Below are 27,494 nucleotides of genomic sequence, written 5' to 3' on the forward strand. Positions count from 1 at the left end.
TCCACAGAAGGTCTGTTACGGTGGGTATGACCCATCATATCTTTGATGAGCGCTTGATGAATTAGATGAAACGTAGACGAAACTTGTTCGTAAGCATTCATCAATAGTCAACAGAATGGGCGGAGTTAGGAATTGTCTGCTGGGAGGGCAGACCTTTTGGTCGGTCTAATACAACTCGCCTTCTTTCATTTCATATAGGTGGCATTTTTATTTTTTTGTCAAAAACTGGGGGGCAATACCCCCATAACTCCGCCCATAGTCAACAGACATGGTGTCTTCATGTTGCACGATAATTCATGTCCACATGCCGCTCAAAGGGCGGTGGACACGCTCCATCACTTACTATGAAACCCTTCTTCACCCACCATATTCTGGAGATGTCTCTTCCTGCGACTAGCACCTCTTCCCACATCTCCATCACTTCTTGGTGGGAGACTTTTCCTGATGATTAGGCAGTGCAACTTGCAGTCGAGAATTTCGTACCGCACACAGCGACTGTTTTGAATAACCAAGTATTGTAGTTTTCATTTCTTTGCACTTTTGAAATGACTCCCTGCGACGGACATTTTACTCGCACCAATTTAATAAACAAAGAGAAAAACTGAGGGTCACGATGCTCACTGCTAAAGTGCTCAATTCTAATATGCGAATTCAATCCCAGTTCGCGCGAAGTGGGTTTTGTAATGGACAAACACCATATGCGTTGGTTTTCTCGTTGATCTCCCATTTCCTCCCACTTTCTTCCAGTATCGTCGTTTCACGTTTTGCTTTGGGGGAAGATTACTACGATTTAAGTCATTTTCACGTTTTTCACTTTCATATTGATTAAAATTTATACTTATATCAAACTCAAGGGAGGACAACTTGCCCCTACTGAAAGCCTAAATGACACCACTGCTTTTTTCATTTCACCATTTTGTTTATTGTTATCAACACCGTATCCCATAGCTTCAAACCACAATTGATAGATGTTAATAAATAAAGAAAAAGAAATGGAATGGAATCTTTAAGTTTTACGTCCCACCGTTATGCCGGTTAGGCTAAAGGAGACGGTGGTGATGAGAAATGAAATATATGGTGAAATGAAGAAAGTGGGAGGAAATGGGAGAACCCCGATAAAGCCCACGAGCAAGGTGTTTTTCCGCCACAAAGTCCACACGGCGCGAAAAGAAAAAGAAAGGAAAGGATAGAGAGAGAAAGGGGAGATAAAATTGTGATACAGAAAATACACTAGTTTCGTTCACAATTTGGTTTGAATTCTACAAGTAGCAATGAAGTTAACTGAACACAAGGATTTTCCGTTACTGGGTAAATCTGTTAACAGTGTTGGGCTAAGTTTTGGCATTTATATGTATTAAGCTCAAAAAGTTCATATGCAGAAGGAAAAGAATTGCTACGAGAACTACACTTAAAGTTAAGTGGAGAAAAATTAAAGACCCAAATCTAAGATGAAAGTTCAAAGATTATAATCCGCAAAAGGAACCCACAAACGGGAAGTTATAAACACTATAGGCATTAAACAGAGAGATGAAGAGGGGTGCTCCAGCAGATCACGACAGATGGCGGTGGGAAAAAAAAAATGAAATGAAATCTGAGTTTAACGTTCCACGATCATGCCTGTTAGGCTAAGAGAGACGATGATTAAAACAAATGAATAATGATGTAAGAATTGGTAAAATGAGAAAGTGGGAGGAAACGGAAGTACCTGAGAAAACTCACGAACATGATTATGTCCACCACAGGGGATCGACCCCACGCAATACCCTCGAGATAAGCGGCACAGGTAAGCGCACTACCACTGCGGCACCGTGTACCTGGTGGTAAAATAAAGACGTATAGAAAGCAACAAAAGAGAAAAGAAGGTCGAAAGTAAAATATAATAAATCAGCAACTGGTGAGAATCGAAAACGATACCGGAAAGAGAACATGCCAACTGAAACAGAAGTAGAAAATGAAAAATCTGAGGACTGGGGAGAAGTATATATATAAAAAACTGAAACTAGCAAAAATGAGATAAATCTAATACGGACAGTCAAGGCAGGAGACAAAACAATAAAAATTTCTCTCATATTATACACATAAACAACGAAAAAGTACTCTAGGAAGAACATAAGATCAAAAGATGATGGGAAGACTATTACAGAAATCTGTTAAATGAAGAAAACTCGAGAATAATCTTGGAGGTCGTTGTACCAAACTAAGGGCTGATAGATAACGTAAGGAAATAATTAAGATTTACGCTAAGGAAAATGCATACGGCAGATCAACTGGTCCGGAGGAAATATGTGGGAAAGTATGGAAATGGCTCGGCAAAGAGGGAAAAGATTTATTGTTAAATTTGATGCAGGAAGAATTTGCTGAAGGAATAGTCAAGAATGGATAGATATAAAATATCGTAATAATTATAGAAGGACTACAGTGTTGTTCTATACAATGGAAATTTAGGAAAGATTGTTGAGGGGCGATTTCGCAAGAAGTCATCACAGAGAGGAACAACTCGGATTCATGCCAAGTCGGGGAACTACAACGATATTGTATATCTATGCGATAAATTACTTCCATTTTCTTGTAGTTATTTTGGACAACGGTGCTTAAAAGTGCACAATTGTTTCGATAAGAAGAAGAAATGTAGAATGTATGTTGATTTTATATTGATAATCAGGTAATGTGAGTTGTTAAAAAGATAGCTATTTTGCTTGGTTGCTATGACAACATAATAATTTTCAAGAAGGTTTTAAGAATAAAAAGTTAATGGTGTTCTGCATTTGATGTATCTAATTCTCAATGCATGCAATTAGTAGTTTTTACAAGTACAGGTAAATAAAATTAAGGTGGAAGCCGTGTTGACTTATATTGCAATTCGGACTGTGGGCATATATAACGAAATATAAAATATAAACGTCATTTATCGTTATATATAGATGTATATATAGAGAAATCAAGAAGACGCGAGAGAAGAAACTACACGTGGATTAAATTAAAATGTTCAGATGGATGTGTGGTGTTATCAGGTTGAATAAAATCAGAAACGAAAGAATAAGATGCAGAGTTAAAGTGACTGAGACGTCGAAGAAAGTACAAGAGAGAAGATTACTATGGAATGGTGACTATACGAGAAGAAATGATTATGTTGGCAAGAGAGTGAGGAAGGTTGAAATAGAATACAAAAGAGGGAGAGGAAGACCATAAGGAAGACGGATAGATTGTGTGACTACGGACTTAGAAGAAAAAGGTTAATATTGGATGATGTTTAGTACCGAACAAGATGAAAGCGAATCATCAAAAATATCGGCCCTGCGTACGCAGGTAAAGACAGGGTAAAAGAAGTAAAACATTTCTTATTTTGGACTCCCAATTAGCATCGAAAGAAGTGTCAAACCTTTCCAATATAGAGTGGCAAGAATATTAAATTAGTGTTGATACAGGAACTCCAATAACGAACATTTAACTACATATCGCTAATCTCAGTGAATACTCAACTATGTATGAAAAATAAATTTTACAATAATCAATTTTAAGTTTGCAGTAATATCCCTAAATCCAAAAATTATTGCTCTTCAATAGTTAGCGTACACATTTTTGGCACGGGAGATCCATGTTCGATTCTCGGAAGCTCATACGTTCGCATCTTACGTTAATCTGATGCAGAAAGGGACATTAAACCTCAATTCCATCCATCAATCAATAAATTATTCCTAATTAACTGTAACTTTCGTTTTAACAGGATTGTTTTAAAATTCGCTATATACACACTATGTCGGAAAACTAACGTAACTTTGTCTTCTACAGATAACCACTAGCTCTATCTGTTAAAGCAACATACCATCGGAAAGCTGGGACGCGATTCCGGAACGGTCGTGAGTCCTTGGAAGATCACCCAAAGCCAGGCAAACCGAAAAACAAAAATCGTGATGAGTTCGTGGAACAAGTTATGCGAATTCGACTGTGAGATGGATGGCGGAGAAATTAAGTACGACGAAAGACATGATTCACGAAATTTTGACAAAGGATTTAAAGAAACAGAAAGTCTGAACCCTATTCGTTCCGCACACCTTAATTGACGACCAAAATCTTGCTCGCGTTGAACATTGCAAGGACCTGATTAAAACAGCCAGTTTTTTAATGTTAACTTTTAAGTATTAACAAGCATAAAATACTTAATTCCATATTTTGATGCTAATATATCGATCTGAAATAATTTTTAGTACGCCTGCAATAAACTTGATTTGAACCTGATTTGGTTTATATTCAGTAGCTTGTTTATTAAGTACTAGCCGCGACTACATGTACCAAAGGAGCGTGCTAGTTATTAGACCACCGGTGAAGGCTTATATGATGTAAACTAGTTTAAGTTAATTTGATTCCTTCAGAGGATTAAAAAAACCTTTGATACCATGGATTTTAGTTTCTTAAATACGTTCTGTGGTATTTAAAAGAGGTTGAGAAAATTAGTGTAAATGCTTGCTGGTTTGAATGAAATATTTCTCACGACATTTGTTACTCTGAATTAATAGTTCTCAATTAACTTCTTTTTTTTCTTCCATTCTTTTCCAGGCTAAAAGTGAACGAGACCTTGGGATCTGTCCTCCAATGGGGGCCTGCAGCGTAATTCATAAAAGATTTTGGATGCCACCTGTTGTGATGCGCATATGCCGTTGCTCAGAGAGGAATGAATGTCCTTTAAATTGGAGTGACTCGAGAAATAGAGACCATTACACGATGCCTTTAGACAATCGCTCCCAACTCAAGGTGAAGTCTTTAATAAATTACTCCCAAGGGAATTTCACTGTAAGTTGTGTATGAGGAAGGCATATTCCCCAGTTATAGCCTCAACTCCTATCTAGTAACTGTTCGGAATATCTTGATTTTCTAGTATAACACCAAATTCAATTTATTAACTACAAAAACAACTACCGCTCAAGGTAATGATAGAAACGCCCACGCTTAGATGCATTTCTAAATGCGCTTTTTATACATAGTTACTTGAGGACGCAGAATCTAATGGAACATATCAGTCCATAATGTCACGAGGAAAATGATCTCAAAGTTGGAATACAAATTTGTCACGTTACAAACGTTACTTAATCACGTACGAACACTTTAAATGAACTTCCGGTTCCTTACAATGATGATTAATTTTAAAACATTAAATACCGCTTTCATGCAGAGCCGTAACTAAGGCGAGCGGGCTGGTCGCCCCGGGCACTGATATCAAGGGGGCGCCGAACGAGCAGGCAGAACGAATAATGTTGGAAAAGAGTAAACGATGCGGCGACCCTAAAAGTATTGGCGCCCTATTAAATCAATATTGTTGTCGGTTTGCAAAGAAGTAATTTGTTAAAAGTTTTCTTGCTCGCTCCGCTCTCAATTCAAACATTTCAATAAGAGCCACAAGTTTTTATTTATTACTTAAAGAAAGTTATTATATATGATGATTTAATGACGACGTGATATATAAGGTGACAAGTAATGATTTATAGTGTATCCAGGAGAGTTTTCAAAATCAGAAATAAGTGTTTGGCGTTTTGATGGTGCTAAATCAATTATTACTTGGAGACTGTTTGATTTCAATTATTATTATTATTAAACCTTTGCACTTTTTTTCGTCTTGCTTATTAAATTTTCGTTCAAAATGCGCCCCTAGACTCGGGCCTAGTGGCCTACTGATAAATCCAACGCTGCCTAGTCGTGTATTATGTTTTGTTCTTTGGGTATTAGTCATTTATATTAATCATCAGATTTTCAGCCACCCCTTATGCCAAATGAATTATTTCCGGATGTACGTTTATAAACTATTATTATTATCATGTAATCGTTATAATCTTGTACTCTTAGTACGTCCGTCCGTTACTCCCACGATAACTCTTGGACAAATGCCAAATTTTTATATTCTGTTCCTACACTATATATCTGGAGCGATTATGGTATCTCGTCCGAATTCGTTAATGGAGACGATTGACAACCGGACGTAGTAAAAATCAACAATTTCCGGTTTTAACGTTGCCACTATAGAGCGAAAACCGTAATAGATAGCAAGAAGGGGTTTTCTCAAATCGATTAAGCGTTCCAAGAATAACTTCCATGTCCATCCTTAATACTGTATTAAAACTGGAAGTGGTAGAAATCCAGCACGACTTTCGGTTTAATATTAATCTACATAGAAGAAAATCGATAAGAGCGAGTTCGATTTCCATGGAATCGACTTAGCGTTCTAAGAATAGTTCGCATCTTCTCTCTTAACACTTTACTCAAATCAGTAGTGGCAGAAATCAACCATTTCGACAGAATCAACTAGATATCAACGATACAAAGTATGATACAGGCCAGTTTGCAATCTCGTTCATAAAATAGGATGTACAGACATTATTTTTTTCCCTCTACGTTTCTTCTTTTTGAGCAGCAAAATAAGAAGAAATGTGTTCTTACTGTTGACAGACATTTCTCAAATAACTTGAGACGGTGGAAATGCTTCTACGAACCATATGAACCGGTTAGTCACCGAATGGACACTGAAATCTCGAACCATGAATGGCTATGAATGTGTGTTTCTGCGTGTTCCATGTATTCCTATGTGTCCTGGCAACATCATCCATAATTTGGGCAATAAAAGGGGGAGGGGGGAGAAACAGAAAAGAACAAGAACCCACGGTATCTGCTGTCGGTTGCCTGTCTTTTCACAAGTAGTGACGCAACTAAGTCACGTCACGCGGTGACAGCGTACGAAGGCGACCTTATTTGCAAAAAAAAAAAAAAAAAAAAAAAAAAAAAAAAAAAAAAAAAAAAAAAAACCGTGATGATCGCTTTTGACTGTTACAATGGTCTGTAAAAGCAGCTTGATAAAAATTCAGCGTAGCATAACGACAAAAATGGCTTCTCTTATATAGGAAAAGCTTGGTATGGTGACTGTAGGGGGCGCAAAATTCTTCGCCACGTGCGCCGAAATATCTAGCTATGGCTCTGCTTTCATGCAAAAATTTAGAATTTAGATTTCTGGACTTTCGGCATCTAAGGCCACTCAGCCCGTCACGTATGAGGGATGACGTTCCTCAGCGAGCACACAATCCAGGGAAAGGGAAGGAACAAAGGAAGCGGCCTGGACCTATAAGTTCGGTACCACTCCGGCATTTGCCTGGTACGAATGAGGAAAACTCAGGAAAACCTTATTCAGGGTGACTGACTTGAAAAAGCGTTTTACACTTCTTCGACCGAGTTCCCGCGCTTTCATGCAAAAGATTTAAGTACATAAAAGACGAGATTTATCAATAGGTACACAAAAAAATAAGGCAAATAAAGAAATATTCCGTTTAACCAAGAGAAGTATTATAGAGGTAAACTGTAGTGTTCAGTTGATAGTCAAATGTATAAGATTATTCCTGTTGAGCAGGAGTTTTTAGATCTTATAGTTGAGTTGATTTTGAGTTTAACGTTCCGTTCAGCAGCGAAGCTATATGCGACGTGGACCTACTGCTTAATGTGGAATCCAAACCACATGCGTTCCCGGCGGGAATCGAACCCGGGTCTCTTCACCACATGCGTTCCCGTACGCTAACCGCTTAGCCACGAAGCAGCTCATCTATACAAAAATTATCAACTTTAAGGTAACTAAGCAATTTCAAGCTATTTACTTTTTTAAAAAAGTGATTAAGGATAATTATACGCATATCAACACGTTTCCAGTCTGAATCATATATGCAATATCTCGTTTACTTTTCAAGTTTTTTAAAATTACTTTCTTGCTAATTATTTCTTAGCTATCATGCCTGTATCTTTTTTTTTTTAAAAAAAAATTAAACTCTATAGGAATTGTAATTAGTTGTTCAGAAGATACTTTTTCTTTACAAATATTAGCATGTTATCAATGTCTGAAATACAAATATAAGCAAATTTATATCCCAATTTTAAGCTAATTTTGTTCGTGAACGCATAGATGGATATGTTTAACAATACTTCCGTTTTATTTTGTCCTCAAATTAGTATAAAATGCGCAATTAGAAGTTTATCCAAGCGTGGGTATGAGCGGTAGTTCTTTCTTTAAGTTTAGATAATAAACCCTACAACAGAAAGAAACCCACATACAAAAGTAAACTTTCTTTCTAACGAACCATCTCGAAAAGGAAAAAAAAAAAAAAAAAAAAAAACAGTTTGTAGCTTGTTTAGGCGTAGTAATGTCTACTGCAGCCAGGGGGCGGATCCAGGGCGGCGATCGGGGTGATCGCCCCCCCCCCAGAAGAGGAAACTTTTTTATTTTATATATATAAATAAAACCCATCCCAAAGTTTGGAGCCCTTAAAAGTAGCAGTATGACAACCCACCGCCCCCCAGAAGTCGGTCCTGGATTCGCCCCTGACTGCAGCAGGGGAGGAAATTGGTTATTTTTTGTTCTTTTTTTGTGAATTTTAATTCTGACTGACAGAGATTTCTAATCAGCGTTTAGAAACAGTCTCAGGGATTTTGTTATATTTAGAAGCAACTCTATTGTATTGTACTGTCTGCTGAAGTCAAGATGTTTAGTTGGCGAATCTGTTACACAAATTATTATCTTTATTTTTAATTAAAACCTGCTTTGTTCAGAGAATTTTTTTTTTTTCATTTCTCAGTATCATAGACTCCAGGCTTCTTTTGCCACGCAATACAATTGCTGACACAGCGGCATCAAATGGCAAAAGTGTATAATTGTAGACGGTGAACATTTTTAATAAAAACATATTGTAGTTATTTACTCTTCCTCTGAAAATGACGCATCTGGGTGAACATTTCATTAGCAGCAACCTAATATAGTAGACAAAATGGTACGGCTCTGATAATTATGCAAGCAAAAAAAAAAAAAAAAAAGTGTGTTTTATATTACTCGTACCTATTCATTACAAGAATATTTTTTTTTTTTTTTTTTGTTTTTTGTCGCGAACTCTACCCGTCTATTATCATATTATATACGTACATATTTTACATGCTATCATTACTTTATTTATTTCTTTTTCTAGTTTTGTGAAAGTGTTCGAAGTTTGCAACCCTGTACAAGTCGCAAAGCGGCTCTCGTAGAAACGAATCGTACTGAACCTCTTCCGACTCCGGGACCCAATGGCTCTATCCGATATTCAATACGGACTGCAATCACAGTGTCCTGCTACTGCAACAAGAATCGCTACTGGAAGCACATACGATCGCTCGACAACGACTTCAACAATGGTACACTCGAAAGGAGTGACATCTACAGCTGTAGTAAGGTAAGATCGCGATATTATTTTCTGAATAACTGCGTCATTTGAGATAACCTTCTTAGTTACATACACCGTTCGTCACCGAGCACCCCTCAAAACATGCTTGGGGTCGTCTGTACACGTCATACAACTTATAAAAGGCATTGCTGGTTGAGAACACATTCATATCAACTAACATGGACAGACGACTAGTGATGAGTAAATTCCCGGGAAAATATTTTCGGGAATATTCCCTGGGAAGATTCCCGAAAATGGGAATATTCCGGGAATTTATGCACAAACACAAGGAAAATTGCATTCTATTACTATAATGATTTCAAAATAAAATTCGTTTTTATCGCACTATACTTATTACTGTTGTCTCCAGAGGACTCTTTAAAAGGTATATTCTAAACGACATTATGTTATTTTATTATTATTTTATGTTATTTAGAGACTACGCATAAATGTATGTTTACTTACAATATGTTTTATGCGAGTAAATATGTAGGAAAAACAGTTGGTATAGAAAGTCCACATACCTTTACATCGCTAAAATAGTTTAAATTTATGTGTAAGTGGGTGTTTTAAACTTGACTCTACTACTTACTAAATTTTTAAAAGTTATAAACAAATTAGGTTGGTAACTGCCAGAAAACATATCTAGTCTGTTGAAAACTTCGTAAAGTTGTCAATGTATGGAATGACATATATACAGAATGTTGATTTGAGGAACACTGTGCTTTGTTGCTGTTTTCTTACTGTGTACTATTAAATCTCTAATTTAAGAAAATAAGCTATTTCGAACAATATACATGGGAGTTACAAAAATTCGCCAACAACACTTGGTACATGAATACACACCTAAAAGAAAGCAAACAAATCCTAATTAGCACAGGTCGGAAACATCGGTACTAATAAAACGCCCTGAGAAGCAACCCTAATTTTGATATGTAAACATTACATTTTGAAAGTATATGTATTTACGAGTACAGAGATTTCTTTATTCAATATCTGATTCTTTCTCAGAAAGCGAAATTCGAATTAGAGACAGCAGACAGACCGACATCTATTACCGTACTATTACTGACGGTGGTTCTGGGCGTATTGACAGTACTTCATCTCTATCTGTACAGAATGACTAGATTACTTAAAAACTGGTTCCTTTTCATCATTTATAAATTAGTACTTTGCTACTTTCTAGTGCAAATGGAAATGGAAATTAAAAAAATATTTAATTAGTTATATAAAGTACAGTCAACGAATTCCAATTTTTTAACCTCCAAATTACTTAAAACCTAGAAGTAAATCATAATAAATGAAAATAAAGTAATTAATCATATTTTTCTTATAATTTAGATAACCAAGTAAAGAAATGGAAATAAATTCCTTCCCGGGAATTTATATGCCAAGGGGAAAAAACCGGGAATATTTCCATTTTTTATTTTCCTTCCCACCGGGAATATTTCCACTGCCCATCACTACAGACGACGCGTACTCAGTGAGGCGGAAAGAGGGATGGCATTGAAGCCCACAGGTATGGACATTCGAGCCGTAAGCTTTTTAACAAATTTCAGATACGCCGGTCGACAGTGAGTGATGTTACCTAAAATTGAAGTGAAAGGGGGCTGTAACATGCCGGACCACGCTCATTAAAGTGAAAATATTAACACATCGCGATCATTGATGCTTGAAATGTGTGGTGAAGTCAAACTGGAAAGCGTCGTTAGAGATGGCGGCACAGGAATTTCGATCGGCTTCCAATAGTGCTGCAAGTGATTGTACTGTACGCCGGGAGACTGCCGCACTTGGTTTTCATGATCGACCAGTAGCTGTCAAGCCACATAGCCCACAATGCGGCCCATTGTTTAGTGATGCAAGGAACGCCGCCATTGGACTTTCGAACAATGGAAATCCGTCCCATAGAATGATGAATCGCGCTACCAGATAAGGCGATCCGATGGACGTGTGTTGATATGATGTATGCCCGGAGAACGCTGTTTACGTGACTATTGTTCCCACAGTGAAATTTCACGGATGTGGTGTCATGGTGTGTTATGTTTTTTGTGGTCCTATCTTGGTCCTCTTGTTTTAGTATGGGGAAACATGCCACATAAATTTTAGATATTTGATTTCACTGACTTGACGAAATGATATGGGAGAGTTAAATCCTCATGCATAGTTTTTGAGAAAGTGTTTTTTTTTTCTTTTTCTTGATGATCGTAAAATTTGATGCTGTACGATAACCACGCAAAATATCAAGTTGGAACTGATCCTGAAGAAGAGTCTCACTTTTTAGTATGACACTAGCAAGACAGCAGTATACAGTACGGTTACTGAGACAATGCCAAAAGTTAGGACTGGTTGATTCGTGGATTTCAATTTTTAAGTTTAATATTATTTAAAGATAAAGACATATTAATGGATAGATCACAAAGTCGAAGTAAATGACGTGCTTGAGGGCGAATTTTTATGCGTAGTTTTAGAGAAAAAAATATGTTTATATCATTAAAAAGTATGTCATTTGTTGCCAATAGACATTGGTAGTTTTTAATTCTACTGGATTATTTATTTATATTATATTATGTAAGTAAACAAAATACTGCTAAGTGACAGATGGTATTATTTTTTTCTTTTCAATGTCACACACGGGCTGCCAGCAGTAACAAAATACTCCGAACTACAGATGCAAAGTCTCGGAAAAAAGATAATATCCTTTTTGGGAAAAAAAGAAAAAGAAAAGAAAAGAATGTTTTCCTCGGCTTTTTCCTAGAAAAAAATTGGGTTTTTAAAAAATATTTCAATTTTAGTGGAGAAGTAACAGTATGTTCAACTTTTCCCATTACAACGAAAAAACATTTAATTACTGCATTCTGAAGGCACAATTCTAAAACGATTTAAGAATTAAGGAAAATCGGTGTTCGATCGGTAAGATGTATTAGATTTCTTGCACTACCTAGGTATACTGAAAACGCTAAAATGTTTAGAACGCTATTCACAAGTTTCTTATTTCAAAATTTTTCACACGATATAACAGTAGAGAGAGAAAGAATTCTATGAACAATGATGTTAAACTAACTCTAACGCAAAATTGCAGTTTATGACTAATTTTATAATCTGAACTCTCTGAACCTCAGGATAAATAAAATGTTTCCCGCACCCAAAAAAGGATGTAAACAAAATTGTATACAAAAACATAAATGTTTTTTTTTTTTTTTTATCTGTTTCTTGGTTTATAGTACTTTTCTCTTGCCTGCCAGATCATCCTAAAACCTGTATCAAGATGTATAACTTCAGGTAGTTCCTAATATGTTTAGGCAACGAAAACGACATCTAAGACATGGTGGTTCGTTGCATAACGTACGCTTACTGCCAATAATTGCAATACCAATTTGAAAACCAATCAGGACAGTCACCTCCGAACTTAACACAGGATTCACAAGTATTGAAGTTATAAACTCACATTGTTGTCTGTAGAATTCAATACAGGAAATAAAAAACCCGGCTTTCTTTTTTTTTTACCTCAACCCCTAACAATGACACACATACTCTGTAACAGTAATGTTGTTACTATTGTAAAATGTGCTAAAATCAATAAATAACGATTGTTTTTATTTTATTTATTTATTTATTTTTTATTTTTATTTTATTTTATTTTATTTTTTGGAGCAAGGTAACTAACTAGTTTTATGCCTCTCTCTTACAGCTGGATAAATGTCAAACTGAAGAATTCTGTGGTCATATCCGTGGAGACTATTACTCTACATACTACAGGTGTTCCTGCCCAACAGGTCACTATTGCATCTTTCAAGATCGGAAACTTCACTATGTCAATGAGCTACTGTTCCGAGGGAAGGCTTACAAAGGAGCCTGTCTTCCACGATGATCAACAGCCTTGCAGCAAATGGCAGAAGACTTAACCTCCAGCCTAATGTTAAATAACATAGCTGTTCGCTGTTCACACAAAACAGCCCTACACTTTACAACAGCTCTCTCCGTTTTAATATCGAAACGAATGCTGACACGCTACATTTCATTAATATGCATATAACACTAGTTTTCACGAATGGCTGTTAACAGTGTAATTTTATAAATATTAAAACGTTTAATAAAAACTGAATGATGAGATAAGAATACTTGTTTGACATTAAAACTGAAGTATTAAAGACTACACAATATATTACGTTCACAGTAGAATATATAATATTCGATACATATAGATAAATGTTACCTTTTTTTTAATACCATTACACAATGTCTATCATTATCAGTTGTCATTACTTAACAAAATTCTATCAATAAAGACATACTGCACAGTTGTTCGCATTCTTATTCACCAGAAACTGATATCTATCTTTTCTCTTTAAAGGAACGTAAAACTTATGTGAAAATAAAAGTATTGTTTCATGTACGAAATGAATATTTCTTTATGAGGATAGCAGATGATACGTACACCTACTATAATTTTACAGAAAAGAAAATTAAACTATTTTTAAATAAAATAAAAATACTTTCAGTTCACTCGTAAAAACAGGATTTCCAATTGTAAATAGTTTTTTTTTTTTTTTTTTTTTTTTTTTTTAATAATTAATCCATTCTAAACTTATCTTAGGTAAGTTACAACTTTAAATGCTGGAATGAAAATGCATTAGACTCAGTAGAAGTTCTTTTGAATCCTACATTGCTGTTTTACTTTCATTGTATTGACAGTAATTTACAAACATTCTTCTCGATTCTACCTAACACTTCAACAAATCCTTCCAAACCCGTCTCGCCGTACTACCTCTCATCCAGTTTCTTTTGCTTTGTCCACCTACTCTGCCAACTTCTGCCACTACCTTGCTCTAAAAAACCTCCTTTTTCTTCTCTTCGATATTTCGTTTGATAGCTAGCATTATCCTCGCATCATTGACAGAGCCACTAATGAATCTCAACTCTACGGCTCCTTCAGCTGATCTAACAGCACACAGCTAAATCGACTTGTATGACTCCAAGTTGTGTACTTCGACTAGCTTCATCACTAATTCACCATTCAGGTACATGTACGCAAAATGATCAAACTTCAGGTCATCAAACATTGTTTTCAGGTCATCAGATGGGATTGGAAAGTCCAGCGTACCGTAAGTTCTCTACTTTTCTTTTTCGGTCAAGTACAGTGATAGCTGAATAAATACAGCATAGTTATAGTTCTTTCTGTAACTATAATACGTTTGTTTGGTAATTCCAGCTGTTACAACAATCGTAATTTCTGCGTCAATAGGACAATAAGTGCACCAACTTCATTGCGAGTATGAAGAAAAATACAACTCTACCTTCAAGAAAGTAAAATGTTTCTCCAATCCATCTTTAGCACAAAATTTCTGGAAATAACGATGGAACTTACTCATTTATTTTCAAAGAAAAGGATTTCTATGGAAGAAAGGGGCCAACATATTTGTTTTACCAGTCTCGAAGCACAGTTGAAGACATTGAAAAAGACGTCAGAGTGCGTTGAAACTGTAAACGCGCAGTTTCGGATTTCACGTGAGTTGTTCAGTGAATCTGTGAACAAAAGTTTTTGGTTGCCCCCCTCCCCCCCAACATTATATGCAGAATGTCAGGAGGCTGTCGCTCTCACGCCCTTTATTTCCTTGTGCTCAGCATTTGTCTTTATAAATTTAATTTTCGGTCATGCATAGCAAGCAGTAATGATTGATTGAGTTGATTTTTTAGTTTAGCGTCCCGTTCAGCAGCGAGGCTATGAGAGACGTGGACCTACTGATTAACGTGGAATCCGAACCACATGAGCTCCCGCCGGGAAGCAAGCAGTAATGGTAAGTGAAAGGCAATATAACTGTTCTTTACTTCACAATCGTACGAGGAAAACTACGAAAGTTGGGCCTAATGCCCAGTAAGATGGCACATTGCTTCTCCCAGAACCTTCACTACTACTTGTAGTAGTAGAACCGTTTAACATCTCTTGTGATGAATAACTGTTCAAACCACTCTGCCATGTCTTCTTCTACAGCTAGTTGTATCATGTTTTTTCGCAGGATCTATGTAAACTGCACCAGTTGTTAAGACATATTTTAAACAATCTAAGACAGGTCGAAAGGTTTCCAATTACAAGTTACCATCTACGGACTCTGCTGTAATACGAAATTCCACTATCTAAATTGTAAATCACAATAGGCATTTACTTTTTGAAATAGATGCTATATGTCGCCTTTTTACAACGAAAAAGGGTGAACCGTTTCAAATTGACTGTTGAATATAGTTAGCACCAGATGTACTTTTATCATTTCACTTTCATAATCAACTGTTCGTAAGTGGCTGGTGACTGCGCACATGCATCGATTTTAATTTCTAACTTGCACTACCACAGGATACTCAAATCTGTTCAAATATTTCACTGTCCTACTATTTACAATTCTTTTTATTTCACCTTATTTACTGTGTTTTCTACTTTACATTAATTTTCATTCTTTATCCTTTTTATTTTTTCATAACTTTTAGCTGTATTTTACTTTCTTTCGCTAATCCCCGCGAAGTAGATTGAACGAAGCTAGTCAGTAATACACTCCGTTGAAGACAATAGAGAGAATCAGGCGAAATATATATAGGAAGCTGATAGTCACCGTTATCAGTTAAGATTTTAACGGATTGATTCCATTAACGAACTCGGCCGAGTTAATGACTCTAGTTATCTATTCAATAAATAAATAAATAAATAAATCGCTTACATGTATGAGATATGGGCTATAGACAACCACTATTAAAGTCGCCAGCATCCGTTAATACGTCTAACGGATTGACTTCATTAACGAATTCGGTCGATATAATCGCTCTAGCTGTTTGTTCAGAAAATAATTAAAAACTAGTTTACATTTATGCGATATAGATAGTCACCGTTAAAAAGTAATGTTACACGTTAAGTTTTAACGAATTCACTCCATTAACGAACTCGGACGAGATAATCACTCTACCTGTCGATTGGAAAATAATTCAAAAACTCGTTTATGAGATATAGATAGTCACTGTTAAAATCGCCGTTACCCGTTAAGTTTTAACGGATTGACTTTACTAACGAATTCGGTCGATATAATCACTCTAGCTGTTTGTTGCAAAAAAGAATTCAAAAACTAGTTTACATCTATGCGATATACATAAGTCACCGTTAAAATTGATGTTACCCGTTAAGTTACTAACGGATTGACTACATTAGCGAATTCGGCCGAACTGATATCTCTTGCTATCTACTGCAGAAAAAGAGGGATTGAAATATTAGCTTCCGTTGAAGTTATCGTGCGGAGTACCGGACGGACGTACTAACAACACTGCGTGATTTTAATAAATAAACTTTCAACATAGATCATAATTACTTTCGAAATTCGCATTTACAACGTATACAAGATTAACTTCTACCATTTTGCACTATTTTTAATTAACGCCTTTAGGGATCTCTCACTCCTACAAGTAAAACAAGTTCATTCTATTAATTTACTAATAAATGCCACAGGATGCATAAACTAAGACGTTTTTGTCTTTTTTTTTTGCTATGATTATCCTTCACACAGTTATAATTAACTAACAGTAACTTCGTTGCTACATCAAGAAACAATAATAATAATAATAATAATAATAATAATAATAAAGTAATTTCTTTGTCATGAAACTCTCCAACATGTACAATGCTCAGTTTAAACAAGAAAACTGTGATTTTACAACTAGTAATGACTTTTCATACAGCAGGATATGTTTCTAACAATTGAGGAACAAGGCTTTTTGAACAGCGACCAACTCAAATTTGAAATCTTGAGAGACTTACTGTAAAACTGTAAATAATGACGTATTAATTTGAACGTTCGTACAGCACAAAGTTTCCTTCATTTAATAAAGGAATAGGATTAAAGTAATCGTTTTCTACGGATGAAAACGTTTATTTGTTAACGGCACAGATTTAAAATTTGTCTGTCTGAAGATACCCAAGTTTTCAATGCACAGTTTTAAAATATGTCAGTTTTCTTAACTCACGTCCAATTATGACTGAAACGAAAATGGAATATAGGTGATATAAGTGAGACTAGAAATCAATGTTTCAATAATTACACAGCCACACACACAGAAAAAAAAATAATCTGTGCAAGGTACACCAGCTTATTGATTCGATGTATTTTGTTACACAGATTCTAAATTTCGACTCCCAAAACGACTGACCGTGTCAATTTTGCTTTATCGGCGAAAAACGTTTACGCTCCCTTATATGTATTCTCCCTATCCAAAATCGCTAAAAATTTTCGCCCATAAAATTGAGACCGTAGTCGGTAACGCTCTCGCCTTCGGTGCGAGCGGTCCCGGATTCGATTCCCAGTGGGGGCACTCGATCGAAAAAGTGTAAAACCCTTTTTCAGGCCAGCCATCCTGAATGAGGTTTTCCTCATTCACACCAGGCAAATGCCGGGATGGTATCTAACTTATGGGTCCCAGGCCGCTTCCTTCCTTTCCTTTCGCCGGATAGTGTGGTTGCCGAGGGACGTCATCCCTCAAAACTTGACGGGCTAAATGGACATAGATGCCGAAAGCCCAGAAATCTAAATCCTAAATCGATCCTCTTCGGGTTTCGAAATTTGGATTCTGTATAAGAAAATACATCGAATCCATACCCTGAGGTCCACTGCACAGAACTTTTATTTGTTTGTGTATGGCTGTGTTATTAATCGTAAGATTTACAGGAAGTACGTAGATCCGTTCTTAGGATGTAGGAGTTACACGGAGAATTACTTTTAGGAAAGGTAATTTTCTGGAAGGATCTGTGCTGAAGGAGGCAATAACTCTTCACCGAAACGTTAACAAAGATATCTGCCATCTGAGTTAGTAAATAACCCTTACATTCAACGTCTTCTAGTTATCTTCTTAATATATCGACATCCTTCCAGATTGGGGGACAGATATGAATCAAATGTATTTCAAAACTTACTAACGAAGGTCTCACCCGCTTTTTAAGATCAGCCTAGTTTTCTTAAAGCCAATTTCAAACTACTATACACCAAAGAAAACGTCGTATTGTGAAGGGATGATGATAATAATGAGTTGAGTTGATTTTGAGTTTAACGCCCCGTTCAGCAACGAAGCTATAGGAGACGTGGACCTACTGATTAACGTAGAATACGAACCACATGAGCTCTTCCCGGCAATTGAACCCGGGTCTCCCACGCCAAAGGCGCGTACGCTAACCACTTAGCCACGAATGAGCTCATGATGGTGATAAATTTCACATTTCGATGGATTTGCATACCGACAAAGGAATTTGGGGATGACTGTCGGATAGACTACCTGTCACCCAGTTAAAAGGATCAAAATCTTTTTCGGCTTTTAATTACCTTTGGATATTCCAACTTCTGGAAATTCCTAAGTTTAAATTTTTAAATCCAAATAAGAATAATTTATTTAAGAAAAGAAATATAAAACAGCGATTTTCTCAAGAGAAGTTTAGCAATTTTCTTCATTGCTTGCATTGAATACAGTTTCTTCTCAGTGGACTGCAGCATCACATGTACAGACAATCGAACCTGAGTTTCCCACGAAAGACGAGAATAATAATAATTAGGTTATATAACTAAATTTTGTTGGTATTGTAGAGATATTAGGTGAGGTCTCGATATCGAATCGATGGCCAGCCAACTCGTTATGCGAAACAAACAACAGCGGAGTTTCTTCGTCTTCCTGTTTCCTTTTATTGGCCAGTCTAAAAATCTGCTAGATTAGTCTGTACGTAACACGAAAACAAACCGCAATAAAATACTGGAAATTTCTTTTTCCCATCTCTCAACAATTTTCTATTCTCATTCCCCCATTTATCAGCACTTGACTGACAAATAACGACCAGGAAGCCCTATGAGGTATACATACTCAAGACACAAAGGTAACGACTCCTCCTCTTCTCCATTCTATGTTCTACTTGATTCCTGTTTGTGCATTGTCTTCGCATCGCCATGCTGAAGTGGTTTACTTCGTACGGCAAGTGTCGAATATTTAGAAAATGTACTATAAGAATTACCCAATGATCACGTACTTCCAAGCTAGTAACGTGTTGGAAGTTATCAACCTCAAAAAGAGAATCTGCAAACTCGTGGCAGCTGTCAGGGTTTTCACGCAAATCTCCTTACTTCTGCCTACCCTCTACTCTTTGTAAACTATATTTTCACGTTTCTACCTTTTCAATTAACGGAATTAGCTTGTTTTATTTCTGAATTGTTTCTTATCACTCTTGAGTTGTTAAATTATGTAACGTATTTTTTATAGCCAGTTCTACACGTCTCTTAAGACAGTTTTGTACGCTTTTTTAAGGGCTGTCTTTAGTCTTTTATAAATCAAGTTACCTAGTGTATAATGACCCAAAGGGCTGAATCCATATCCAAAGACTGCTTCTTGTTATCTCTCACAACTATTATTATATAGGAATCAATATTGAAATCGAAAATGAACTGAAATGACATCTTTCAGTTTTACGTCCCACTGTATGCAGTGAAGGCTAAAGGAGACTATGATTATGAGAAATGAATAAAATTGTGGAATGAATGAAGTCGCAGAAGAACCTCAAGAAAGCCCACGTACATGGTGTTTCTTCACACAAAGTGCAACTGACGCGAGCTGAGATTGAACCAAGGACTCCATGCACCACAGGTGAACGCTCTATCACTGAGCCATTACGGCCCATCTGTTCCACTGGTCAATACAATATTTAATATAACCTTACGCGACTTATTTATTGCGAACTTTCCAGTTTTAGTTATTTATACTTGAGTAGATCACAATAGTTTCTCTTTCTTCGTCATACATAATTTGGCTAAAATTATACACGTTTGAAATTCTCTTTACTACTCCAAGTTTCATTACATGTTCAATGATACATTAACCATTTCCCAGTATTTACTGCATGAATATAATTCACAAAATCGTGTATTTATACTGCATTAGAAGTGTTTATAACTTATTCAAAGTCATTCCTTATCTCTAGTACATGGAGTTTCTGGGTAAATCCCTGCCCGCGCCAAGTGAGCTTTGTGGTGAACAAACACCATGTGCGTGGGTTCCTTCGGGGTTCTCTCGTTTCCTCCAACTTTCTTCTTACCACCAGAATCATCCTCCCTCATCGTCATCGTTTCTCTTAAATCTCGGTGCATAATCCTGGGACATTATAGTAATTTAAAAAGAAAAAAAGGATAAGAAGCAGACGTTTGGTTCTTACTTTGCTGATCTAAAATTTACTTCTTTACAATCGGACTTAACTTCACTAGAATTTAATGTCTTATTTTCAGCCGGAATTTTTGTGAATACAACGATAATGTTCTACAAGTTGGATCTAGCACTAAAAATAATCTGCTGTAAGACCATGCTTATAGAATACGGCACGTTATTCAATCTTGTGAGTCACGGAAATGTTAAATTTTCAATTTCCTTATTCTCTTAATAAAGATGACTTTCAGCAAGAAATTTGAAAACAAAGATTTCAGGAAGATAGCCTCGGTACTGAAAAGGGATGAGCTTTGGAAAATGGACGAAGAAATTTATAAAAAAAAAAGTTTATACATACAGTCTTATTCAAAAAAAACTTGACCATATTTTGGCAACTGTACGTAGGAAATTCTAATAAACTACGTACTAAATAAACAACTAAACTGGCCGAAGAAAATCCACACTTGTGTGATTTAATTCTAATTGTGGATAAGAATAGAGAGCTCTTCACAAGAGAGGTGAGTGGCCAGTTCTTTTTGAAGAAGACTGTACATGTAACGGAGAATCATATGGATAAAAAAAATAGCATTTTTACGACTGCCAAGACACGTCGCTCAAACAGGAAAATACAGAGAAGGCGAATATCAAGGTTCAGGTGCGAACGTAACCTTTCACAGATCAAAAATATGTTACTTATCAGCATCTTAACGAAAAGGGTTGACAATACTGGATTGGGCTTGTTAGGCAGAGATCAAGCTTCCAGTTTCATTATGTGCTTCTTCGACTTTTTGAACCATAAAGTAAAGTTAATTTGAATAAGAGTAAGTTACATGCATAAATCAGAGAAATTTTTTGTCACACCTGGGGACAAGGGAAGACGAAGAAAGAAGGAGAAAAAAAAAACCCTCCTTTATGAGATAACATTTTTTTCAAACCTGTAAGGCTAGGAAACTGAAAAGCAACCTCTTTAGGATGCGCATTCTGAGTTATTTATATTTATGAGTATGCTTGATTATTCGCTTCTAGATTTGTATAACGTAATAATACAGCTGAAAACAATAGCTGTCTCTCTTCGAGGACAACAGATACACTAAGATTCACGCCAAGATATCCTCGTTACATGTTGGAAGAAAATCACTATGATCCACTTTTAGATATTACAGGGCTCATAGTGGTCTGGCCTCTTGTAAATAGTTGAAAAGTGACCAAAAGCAAACGAAAAAGTGACCAAAATCTCATCATGCCCCTTTTTTTCCTTTGTCAATTTCTCCATCACCTTTCTCTTTGTTTGCTGTTTTGTTTCATCTTTTCTTTTTTTACTTCTTTTTCAGTTTCCTTTCTTAGGTTTTCTAAGTATGCTTTGTAGTTACGGTAAGCAGACTTAGCAGATGTAGGAAGCTTCTGAGTAAGTGGAACCAGTTCTGGCCTATTTCCGAATTTCTTCATCTCAAGACATTATATTTAACTTAGCATTGGAAGTTCTCAAAGCCATGAAATATTCAAATTCATCACCTACTCTTAAGAACATACAAGAAGCATAACACAAGACGAACATGATGAACCACACAAACACACACACACACAACGTTGAGCGGAGCGTTAACTATTACGAGAGAAAACTAAAAGACTATTATGACAAAAGAAAGAATAGACACAGAAAGGTTCTCAACCCCACCTTGAGAGCTTAAGCATCCAGCAACCATCATCCACTGTGCTTTAGAAAGAATAAAAGCTGAAGTGAGAACAAAGCTGACTGTTCCAAGTGTGGCAGCAAGTACTGAAGTTTTCAGAAGAGTAATGAGTGATAAGTTTCTGCCTTTTTCCATTTATTTTTATACTATTTTGCTTAGAAACTGCCAATGCAAAACATAGATCATACGAAAAAGTCACTTTACCTCTCAAAAAAAGTAACTTTTAGCGACAAATTTGGAAAAAGGTAACTTTTAATGACCAACTTGAAAAAAAGTAACTTTCAGTTAAAAAAAGTGACTCACTATGAGCCCTGATATTAATAAAAACTGTAGTCTTGAAAAACTACTGATGTGAAAGAAAAAAGCGGACACATTTTTTAAAATAAACATGTTAACATGTATACGTACGTACTGTCAACACCGTAAGTAACACGTATCAAATATTTTAACACACAATGATGTTATTCGGTTCAAACTAAAGCTTCCTTACGTACAAATACTTATGGAGACACACTAAATATATCAGCATAATTTGGCATTAGGGAATTATTCGTCAGAGGGAAATAATAATTAACGAAGAAATAAGATTTATTGTGTATTTATTGTTACTATAAGACAGTAAAGTAGTCTCCTGAAGCACATTGTCGACTGCCTATGATGTATATTTTGAGTAAATATTGTAGAGGAAAAATTAACAGTGTAGATTTTTCTTCTTTTTTTTTGGGGGGGGGGGTTGTTGATTACGTACAAGTAAATAATAACGTATCTTTTGCAGTATGTATTAAACTCTCCATACAAATAAATCAAACGGAAAATACAATAAACTGGATGTCATACTTTTACCAAAGACTGAATAACAAACAAGCAACCAGTTACAAGCTATATCAATGGGCTGTTTCTCTCAATTTATACGAAACAAAATGTACACTAATCTAGCAAAAAAAAAAAAAAAAAAAAATCAAGGTAGTACATAAAATACGTTACCTGAGATGAGTGGGTGGCCATATTCCTGACTGTTGGTATCAATTCTTCTTGAAAGCGTGCTGGCCATAGTATTCTGGTCACTAAACCAACCTGAAGAGCTTCACTTGCGGTAAGCTTCCGGCAGCCAAACAGAAGCTCACTGGTCTAGAAATTACAAGAACGGTTATTGTAAGGTTAGAATTAATGAATTCGAAGTGTACAGTGAAAACTGTATAGTGCGACATAAAAAAAACTAATTAATTGAAAATACAGGGTTTCTACTAAAATTCCAAAATGAAATTTCATGACCTTTTCGTGACCTTTTCTTTACCAAACCACAAAATTTTGCAATATTCTCAAGAGCGAATTTGGATTCGAATTAAGCTGAATTTTCATGCATGCAATAGAAGCGTGCTTTGCTTGTGATTTGGTAGCGTTTAAAGCCGATCATCAACATTTTTGGTGGTGAATTTTGACGTCTTATACAACAAAATTTTCCAGTCTGTACTTATATTTGTACAAATTTAGAAAGTCGTGACCCAAAAGCTAAATTTCGTGACTTTTTCTTGACTTTCATGACCGTTTTCTGATTTCGTGACCGATAGACACCCTGAAATAAAAGATATATCGCAATCTCATTTAGACAAGAGAACAACAGTTATGATAATGGATAACAAATTGAAATACTTGTAATTAATGGAAATTTGGTAAATAGAAATTAAAAAGTAACTACCGCTATCAAGGTGTAAACACAAGTAACTGCATAATAATGTAGTATTATGGAAGCAAGTAATAAATATAAGTGTCACCGTTTTCTGAGTATTAATTGATGTTACTTGTGCACTTATACAACAGAAGTTTACCTGCAACAGACCAGAATCTTTCAAAGGGCACATCGTTTAAAATAAAAATTATGCTTGGGTACCAAACCTGATTTTGACGATAGATACATCTGTGTTTGCTACATAAAAGATGTTAAGTCTAAAACTGTACTTTTGAGAAATGAGATTTTAAAATTTCAGATTATTATTATTTATATTTATTAACCGTCTTACACTGTTGGCGAACATCTTATTGTTTTAAATTATGCATCAGACTCATTCCTACAGGTTATCAGTTCAAACGTTTCATATACAAAATATTTTAAATCCTGTTTTGACTGATCTCATCCTCTTTTACACACACACACACACACACATTTTTGGCTAGGACAAACAATTCAAAATCATATTTCTTAATGTTCTATGAATTTGTTCGGAATATATATTTGAAGAAGAATATAAAACCATAGTAAGCATAGTAATGTTTGAAATAATTCCAATGCTATGTCTTATTAGTGTGCAAATGTAGTGAACGATAATAAAACTGTCATACTGGTGTGTACCCTACCAGGTTGCACAGCTGACCGTTTAACCACTGGGCACTTTAACATTTTCATATTTCAAACAGTTAATGAACGAAATTCATCTCAATGTCAGAGATTAATGCTTTGACCACTTCCGTCTCCAGACTGGGAGCAATGTCATCAAACTTGTTTCGACAACATTTAAATGTTGTGTGCCATGGCATCTCAATCTATAGAAATATGACTGGTAAAAATCTGGACTAAATTAAATTTATTTATGGTTGATATAAATTAAACGTCTGCGCACGCTGAAATTATCTAATAAATAGTCTGTTGAACTAGATACATCAACTAAGAATATATTATTCATTATATTTAAATATAATGTTCCGAGCGGTTGAAAAATCTGAAGGTGAATTACAGAGATAGAAGAGTAATACACCAATTTTACAGGAACCAGACAGCTGTTATAGAAAGAGATCAGAAGAAAGCAAGAATAAGTAAAGGTGTAAGACAAGGCCTTTCACCTCTCCTCTTCAACGTCTATAGAGAAGTGACTATGAAAGAATTCTTTGATAAAAACGAGAAAGGCGTAAAAATAAGTGGACAGGTTTTCAGCACAATAATGTTTGCTGATGACATAGTACTGATAGCAGAGCACGAAAAGGATTTGCAGGAAGCACTTTCAAACCTGAATGATCAACAGAAAAAAAAAGAGAAAAGGAAGATAAATGAGAAAACGAAAGTGATAAAGTGCACAAGAGCAGGACTGGAAGGGGCAAGTGTATGGCTAGAGGGAGAGAAAATCGAAGACGTTAGGACGTTCCCCTATTTAGGAAGTCGAATATCCTCGGACGGAAGAAGTAAAAAGGACGTAAGTTCAAGAATAGCGCAGGCTAAACAAGTATTCAATAGGAAAAGAGAACTGCTAACATCAAGAAATGTGTCGTTGGATGTTCGAAAACGATTTATTAAAACTGTGGTATAGAGAGTGATGTTTTATGGGTCAGAGACGTGAACATTGAGAAAAGCTGAAATATCAAAGCTGGAAGCATTTGAAATGCGGTGTTGGTACAGAATGCTGCGCATATCATTAACCGAAAGAAAAAGGAATGAAGACGTACTAAAATAAGCTAATGAAAGACGACATATCATGAAGATAATAGGAAAAAGAAGAAATTGCACGCTTGGCCACCTTATTCGCCACTCTGATTGGATCACCGTGTTGATAGGCGGAAAGGCAGAAGGAAAACTAGGAAGAGGAAGACCAAGGATAGAACATCTAGATGCAGTTACGAAGAAGAGACTTTATCAAAGTATCTCCAATGGGGAGGAAAAGTTTTAAAATTTCCATGTTTCCCACCAACCTATGGCTGAGGAGAAAAAAAAAAAAAAGATATTTAAATAAGCATCCAACATTATCTTTAAGCTATACAATTATTTTCAGTTCCTTTCTTATAAGATAATCGCAATGAACTGTATATAATAAAACATTCTTTAGACGTTACTGATTTGGATAGATGACAATGTACGTGCATAAATAAATAAATAAATTGTGCCTACTTACTGCTGCATTTCCGAGCATATGTGGAAGCGTCAGGGTTGCGGCCCCCTCAGGTACTTGTCCTAATTTTGCATACGGTGCATAAAACGTTGCTTTGTCACTTGCATAGACTATGTCGAAGAAGGGCAACATTGTCACTCCTAAGCCAAAGGCATTTCCATGAACAGCCGCCACGAGAGGCTTATTGAACATTGCAAGCGTTTTGATGAATTCCCTAGAAAGAAAGAAAGAAAGGAAGGAAGGGATTATTTTATTTTCTACATATAGAACAATGCTATAGTGCAAATGCACAACAGATGGAAACAATAAGACAGACGTATTAGTAAATATTCTAACAATTTTATGAAGTGACAACGCAATTATCAGGAATTTTTGTATCAAGATTATCCCTTTTTTAACGTTCCCGCAAACGTGGTACATAAAAATTTTAATACCGACAGAAATACGACGTAAGCTCTGATGTGATACCATATAAGTATCATAAAACCCTTATAACCATATAAAAATTTCAATCGTTCAAAAATTATACAGTAGTGAAAACCATAGTACCTGTGAGGTAGGCAACCCAATCGTTTTTCTGTGGTCCAGGTTGCATTACTTTCAGGTCTCTGAATTCTTGTGCATCAATGTTTTTCCTCCCATGCGAACAACGAGCACGTCAGCTGGCCTGAGAATCGACATGAAGAACTCCTTATACATTTCTTTCATTTCTTACTTTCAAAGATTTTGCATAATAATTATTCTTTTTTTTTTCTTTCTAGTTATTAATAATAATTATCATATTCAACTCTGTCGGAGCATAAGCTTCTGGAGACCTCTGCCATATATAAACGCAGCCTGCTGTTGAAAAAAAAAAGTACAAGAGGACTCATCAGATCTTATTACGTGTTTCCAATCATCGAAGGTGAACTTTACATGATCTCCGTGCTAAAGGGTTGTTGGCTGTATTCGGCGGTTTGGAAACTGGTACCCGACCACGGATGGTAACGTATGCAACTTGCGTCAGACTGTGATTATCCAATGGGATGCTCCAGGTGCTGATTTAGTTTCGCAATCACTTCTGTTGCATTCGGTGTACGGTCCTTAATGGAAAATTCTCCTCCATGGATGTTTAGGGATTTTTGTCACTGACAGTCCTCTTCGCTTGTCTATTTATCCCGGGTTCGATTCCTCATGACAGACCCTTGATTTCACTTACGTCCACGTGTCGTATACCCTTGGTGCTGAAGAGATGCTAAACTTCAATAAACAAACAAACCCTCTTACTCTTCGCTGATGTTTCGCCATACGTTCTGCCATTATTTTCTTGGATACTACTCCACGGGACACACCACATACAATGGCCACCTCAAAAACACCTGCGACTGTTAACGCGCACCTGCAACTTTATGTCTCTGAAACTCACTCCGTTTCGCATCACCACTGTCTGCCTACTTCAATACACACCTCCGTTCTGCCCCACCTGATGTACTACACACGATCATCAAACACATCGCATCAACGGTAACACGCTCCACAGT

General features: G+C 36.1%; 2 protein-coding genes across 2 annotated transcripts in view; one reads left to right on the plus strand and one right to left on the minus strand.

Annotated features, from left to right (window-relative positions):
* LOC145674850 (U-scoloptoxin(11)-Sm7a-like) overlaps positions 1–13,531 on the plus strand; it is a 37,156-nt gene extending 23,625 nt beyond the window's left edge. The window contains exons 2-4 of the mRNA XM_081745079.1: positions 4,555–4,749; positions 8,982–9,224; positions 12,904–13,531. Coding sequence (XP_081601205.1) covers positions 4,555–4,749; positions 8,982–9,224; positions 12,904–13,083 — 618 coding nt within the window. The 3' untranslated portion in view covers positions 13,084–13,531. The remainder of the gene's footprint in view (positions 1–4,554; positions 4,750–8,981; positions 9,225–12,903) is intronic.
* The window catches only part of LOC145674972 (uncharacterized), a 109,359-nt gene that overhangs the window by 40,395 nt on the left and 41,470 nt on the right, over positions 1–27,494 (minus strand). Inside the window, exons 4-5 of the mRNA XM_081745290.1 lie at positions 25,978–26,188; positions 23,087–23,230 (exon numbers count right to left, since the gene is read on the minus strand). Of these exons, the coding sequence (XP_081601416.1) occupies positions 23,087–23,230; positions 25,978–26,188 (355 nt within the window). The remainder of the gene's footprint in view (positions 1–23,086; positions 23,231–25,977; positions 26,189–27,494) is intronic.

This window comes from Thermobia domestica, chromosome 18 (assembly GCF_964235325.1).
Source record: "Thermobia domestica chromosome 18, izTheDome1.hap1.1, whole genome shotgun sequence".
NCBI lineage: Eukaryota > Metazoa > Arthropoda > Insecta > Zygentoma > Lepismatidae > Thermobia > Thermobia domestica.